Source organism: Scophthalmus maximus, chromosome 18 (assembly GCF_022379125.1).
Source record: "Scophthalmus maximus strain ysfricsl-2021 chromosome 18, ASM2237912v1, whole genome shotgun sequence".
Lineage (NCBI taxonomy): Eukaryota > Metazoa > Chordata > Actinopteri > Pleuronectiformes > Scophthalmidae > Scophthalmus > Scophthalmus maximus.
The window spans coordinates 841,580-847,579 of NC_061532.1; the positions used below are offsets into that span (position 1 = coordinate 841,580).

The window sequence follows — 6,000 nt, forward strand, 5'->3', positions numbered from 1 at the left end:
GAAAGTGGATCAATGCTCCATCCATTCTGTGGAGCCAGAACATGAAGGAATCTGAGTAAAAAAAAAAAGCACAACACAACAACAGCGAAGTCAAAACTAATGATAACACACTCATGAGAACCATCATCCTTCTCTTTATCATTTCTGGGCTGACGAATGACAATCTGCCCAATCCATTCTGATTCTAAATATGTTCACTCGGAGTTATGCGCATTCCAGGCCACTATAAAAAAACATCTTCAATTGAGCTCTGATACTACAAGTCACCATGGTGACCGGGGAGAAAACAAGGACCTCCTACGTCATGTCATTAGAGTTGGAGAAAATTAGCACATTGGAGAAAATTAGCACATTCTGAGAAAGCAGGGCCACGCAGTTGCAACTGATAAGAGACAGTTGGCGTCGGAGTCAATGTGTGTCCGAGTCAACACGTAAGACTGAATGAAACAGTGAATTAATTTAAAACTTAAAGACATTTTATCTCCCATTGCTCACAACTGGAATCAGTGGAATGTTATACGATTCTTTTTGTCCCAGTCACAAACAAGAACGTGGCTACAGCTAAAAGTGAAGTTTAAAAATATATAGTGCAAACAGGTAAGGCATATAGTTTTAATCATTTCACATATTTACAAAGTAAATATCAGTGTTTTTTTCAACTTGTAGTAGCTGTGTAACCGCCAGCCGAATGCTGCTCCAACACACAAATGTCCTTAAATATTCTGTTTTGTAGATTAACATTTGACCTAAATTCAGTTTATAGAAAGAGGGCAGAGGCCACCACCCCCCCCCCCCCCCCCTCTCACAGAGGCCCAGCAGCTTTGAGCCAGAACACTGGGAGACCGGTGGGAGAGGGTGCGTCCCTGGAGGGAGCTCACCTGGGCCAGTCGCCCCCCAGGAGGGGGCTACATAAACTGTGAGTGTTTGTGTCTTTATTCCATTTCCTTTTCTTTTCTCTCAACAGTCACTGATGGAGTTATCTACCTTGAGAACCCCTTGCAGTTGGAAGTACTTAATACTCCAGTGATTTTGCCAAATATGGTTTAAAGTATGATGACAAGGTATGGGGTCGTGGTGGCTGGCAGGGTGTTCCATAATTAAGGTGCCACTGATTCAAATGCTCGGTCACCACAAGGCCTGTGTGTGGAACAGAAAGCAGGTTTATCAAGTTTGATCTGAGGGAGCGAATTTGACTACAGGGGTGAAGCAATTCAGATATATGAGGGGGCCCGGCCGTGTACAGCTTGGTGAGTGAGGATTGTAAAGTGGATTCTAAGGGACAGGGGGCCAGTGAAGAGGTTTGAGCACAGTGGTGATGTGGGATCATCTGTTTGACCTAGTGATTAAAGGTGCGGCGGCATTTTGGACGACCTGAAGTTGGTCAGGAGCAGATACATTGAGTGAGGAGAAGAGTGCATTACAGAAGTCGATGCGAGATGAGATGAAAGCATGTGTTGGCATTTCAAGTTCTGTGGTTGAAATGATAGATCTTAGATTGCTTATAAGCTTGTAAGTGAAAATAACATGATCTGGTCAGCTGCTTAATGATTGGTCAAAGATTAGAATATAAATTGAACAAAATATCATTTCTAATATCATCATTAAATAAATTATTTCTACATCAGTCACATAAGAATTCCTCCTTGATGATCCCTGGGGACAAGCCATTGTTCATCAGCTGGTTCAGGTTCAGGAAAAGGGAGGAGATAAAAAAGACAAAACCCGTTGTCTGGAATACACCCCAGGGTTAAGAAACTCTTGAGTTTGAACCTGACCTCCAGGTTTTCGGTTTCAGACCAGGGCCCATCTTACGAAGCAGGATTTGCGTTTATTCAGGTAACTTCAGCTTTAACTTTCCGTCCTACGAAGCCAGTTCTCTTCTTACTGGGATAAATCACCATGGTTACCAATGCTGAACGGCTAGCCTGCTCCAGAGCAGGTTACGTTCCAGATACGAGATCAAAACCTGTCAACAGCCCCAATAATGGCCAATCAGATCACTGGAAACCAGAGTCATTGTTCTACAGGATCCCATCAGGGACAGAGTAAGGTCACAAATAATAAACTAATTTATGAATGAGTGGAATCATGTTGCTGTTGCATGACCCAGACTGAACTTCCAATAAAAAGAGGGAGAGATTACCACACTACATAACGTCTACATACAGACACACTCCATAGACGAGTTAGTGAAGACTTTGGGTTGTTGAAGTTGTCCAATAAATTGGATTTCATTGTTTTAATGGTGTGTTGTTTGTTTTGTCATCATGGCCTTAAGAGCCAGGTCGCGACAGTCTTGGGACTTACGCTTCTTCCACTTCTCCTCCAAACTCCGTCAAATGACATCGCTGATCACCATCTCCATAAGGTTACATATTAACTATGCATAGGTAAGTCATACAACCCCACTTCAAAATCACTGAACCATCCGTTTAAGGTCCACCTCTTAGCTCTCAGTCCAGGTACATGTGCTGCCAGTGGAGAGGAAAACTAATAACAATCTGTTGAGTGGACAAATTCCAAGTATGACCCCCAATATTTATGTCTTTAATAATTCATTGTGAAGGAATAATTATCTACAAACGTGTCCAATGGCATTGTAAGGTCAAAAAAAGGCCAAATGAGATCAACACTTGGATTCCTATTTCTTTCAAGTCCCCTCTCTTCAAACGATCTATAAGATTGCTGTCTTTCACATTGCTGTTGATGCAACTCAAATTAAAAATCTAAATCAGCAGCTCCTCTGAGACAGATCCATGCCTGGGAATATGGCTGTTGGTTCCTTCCAACTGTCCCTGCTGTCCAACAGCGCTACACCAGCCGCGGCTTGAGGGAGGAGGGGATGGGCAGCCCGTGCAGGCTGTCCGGGAAGGTGGCGGGGCTCAGCTGCTGCAGGACCGTCTGCATGGCGCAGAGGAACAGCGGTGCCGGGCTCCGTCCTGCCAGGTACTCGTACGTCTCCTCGCCGAGCACCTTGCCCCAGCGGCCCGGCTCTCTGCCCAGGGCCGCTTTCAGTTTGAAGTGCACCTTCGGCATGAACATGAGCAGGTTGTCCAGGCACTGCCTCCTCTCCCCTTCGTTCACCTCCACGGACTCTCGGAGCTTCTCCAGCACGACGTCCAGCGGGGTCCAGCCGATCTGGTCCTGCGCGTGCGGGGACGCCCCGTTCCCCAGCAGCAGGACGACCGCCTCCGGCCGCAGGAGCTCACAGGCCAGATGCAGGGGGGTCCTGCCGCCCTCCGCCGGGAGACACCTGGCCCGGTTCGTGTTGGAGGGCGAGCTGGGCATCCGGTGAGACTCCTGTAGGATGAGGCCGAGGATGTAGCGCCGGTCGTAGCGCACAGCCGTGGTCAGGTGCGACGGCGGGCAGCAGCAGACGCGCTCCCCGGGCCTCGCCAGCGCCTCCTCCGTGTGCCGGCTGAGCAGGAACCGCGCGTATTCCCGGTGGTCGTGGACGATGGCGTAGAGCAGCGCCTCCGACGGGGTGAAGTTCCTCTGTCGCGCGTCCTCCTCCGAGTAGAACGTCTCCATTGTCCGCATGTCCTCCAGCATCCAGACCGGCTTCAGGTCCCGCACGGCCCGGTAGAAGCGCAGGGAGCAGGACCTCCGATGCTCCTCGACGCTCCGGGCCGACGAGGTGACGGTTAAAGAGGCCATGGCGCAGGGACGCTGGAGGCAGCGCTGCAGCACCCCCTGCTGGCGAGGGGCTGCGAGGGCAGGGCGGAAAGGGTTACTACATCCACCCATCATTAATATGTATGGTGTGTGTCGAAAAGGCTTGTTAGATATAAACCCCCAAGTATGTTGTTTGTGTTCCTCATTCTAATTCTGATTAATTATGTTATCAGCGGTTTGGACGGGGCTTTGTCTTAAACTTAACCAGGCCTGGGGTTTTTGTACGAATGAACAAAAATAACACAGATAACACGAATAACAGAACAGAACAGGAATTATAACACATAACGATGAAAGAATTTAAATGAACATGTTAAAATGCATATATGCACGAAACGGCACAGTATCCTACATGAATAAATCTGTGTAGCCAACAGTATTGCCACAAATTAATAAACAGCTAAGAGGGAGTTGTTATGACGTTGTTTAATTTGAAAATGACGGAGGGAAATGAAACCATCACCGACATGGAGCCCAGTCGCCCAGGTACGGAAGCCAAGAATAAAAAATAAAAAAAAGCCGCTATCTCGATTCTAAAGGTAATCCACGTTTGGTAAAAATCAGCAAATATGTCCTCAACGTCAGCGGACCGCACCACACAACACTGCGAGTTCAGCTTGTAAACATTAAGAGACCTGCTAGCAGGCAGCGCTGCAACGCTGCGGTTCGGGCCTCGTGGTGAGTGCGTCGGACTCCCATACCGGAGCTCGTGTGTTATCACGTCATATAATATATACATTTGTGCCTTAACTTACTGATCAGTTAGTTGTGACTGAACCTCGTAAACCAAACCTAGAGTAAAACGCAGTCCAGCTAATCTGCACCTCTCGTGCGTTAACCAACGAAGACGACACTGGCCTGTCACAGTCGCCTGTAATGACGAGGACTTATCTGAATATTATCTTGAATGGAAAGAAACAATGCAGTTTCTGCCTGTGTTGAAATACACTCTGATGCGTTCATCAATGCTTACTTCTGACATTTTCAGCTACTGCTGTCAAGATATCATCTATGCTGGCGTGGCTCTCCTGTTGTCTTATAGGTTAAATATTAGCTATAAGTTATAAGAGGAAACAACCTTTTTTTTCTTGAGGTAACAAGTTAATATTTCGTTATAACAAGTTTTGATCTCAATATCACGTGAAAACTAATTCGAGACAAGATAATTACTCGTTATCTCCAGATAACGGCATTAACAGAATTGCAAGCACGGTCCTTCTCGGCTTCCGTACCCAGAACCTGTTCCAGGCACAACGCAGGAACACTGCTGCAGGTACCGGAAGGAGTGGGGAGGGAACTATCTGGCTCGTCAGGGGAGGCAACACTTGAGAAGACAAGTGTGTGTACTAACTGAATTAATATAGTGCACTTCCGTTCAGGTTATGACTGGGTGCGGTGGCTGACGTTACTGTGTGAGATCAAACCAGCCATCAAAGGCTTGAATCTATCATGATCAAAAGAGGCTCGAGACAGCTTTGCCTCCCTTGGTGAAAAAAGGAACCAATCAGAGTTAAGTTAATTGCGGTTGTCAGGTAGAATTCTGTATCTCTAACACAATAAAAACAAAGTTGAAGGGAGTGAGCCGACTCTGACTTTCCGACCAATCACAGAGACGTTGATAGCTAAGCACTGCTGTATCTGCTAGTGGAGCTATAGTCGAGGCCTGGGCACGAAAAAAGCATCGTACATTCTTCTTCGTCATTTTTAATAGCGGTTGGCAACCAGCATAATAGATGCATTATCTGCACCTTCTGCTCTGGAGTTTTCCCTTTTATTGAAAGAAGAGAGTTACCTATATTGATGTTGTAATGATTATTTAGTTTTAAACCAATGGCCTATCCCAGGAAGCAGGGTTTAAAAAACGTTGAACTTAAACCTGAACTCTGACGTGATCTACTCTCAGATCCCAATGATCCCTGGAGGTTTGTGGCCAGGGTACACAAGAGCCTTTTCAGGGCAAGGGACACCTTTCTGACCAGTGTGCAGGGCGGCCGCTTTGCCAACGCATTCTGCGTCCCCTACATTGTACAGAAAGCTGCCGTATGTGATGGACTGGGCGGAAAACGGTACCGTTCTAATAAGTAGTTGTCAGGGAATGACAGCACATCTAGACGGAGTCTCAAAATCCTCTCTTGACGTGAGGCTGGTCAAATTAAGTTTGCTTCCACATCGATCGGATCTAAGAGATAAGGACAAGCCATTGTTCTTCAGTTAGATCAGTTAAGTCAAAGGGAGGAGATAAGTAGGGTTTTTAAGCCAAAACCTGCCAGTGAGCAGGTTAGATTCACAACTGGCCACTGCAGTCTTTTAGGGGGAAAAAAACAA

General features: G+C 46.7%; 1 protein-coding gene across 3 annotated transcripts; it reads right to left on the reverse strand.

Moving 5' to 3' along the window:
- Window positions 1–598: 598 nt before the first annotated feature.
- Window positions 599–5,036, reverse strand: zgc:112001 (uncharacterized protein LOC550384 homolog). Of its 3 annotated transcripts, none has more exons than XM_035618294.2 (2): window positions 4,908–5,036; window positions 599–3,707 (listed from the first exon to the last, which is right to left on the reverse strand). In XM_035618294.2, exon 2 carries the CDS (start codon window positions 3,655–3,657, stop codon window positions 2,812–2,814), a length of 846 nt encoding a protein of 281 aa, XP_035474187.1. In that variant the 5' UTR covers window positions 3,658–3,707; window positions 4,908–5,036; the 3' UTR covers window positions 599–2,811. The 3 variants fall into 3 exon arrangements, with proteins under 3 accessions (XP_035474187.1, XP_035474189.1, XP_035474188.1); XM_035618296.2 differs by having other exon boundaries at window positions 4,953–5,034; XM_035618295.2 differs by lacking the exon at window positions 4,908–5,036 and adding an exon at window positions 4,649–4,787.
- Window positions 5,037–6,000: the final 964 nt, after the last annotated feature.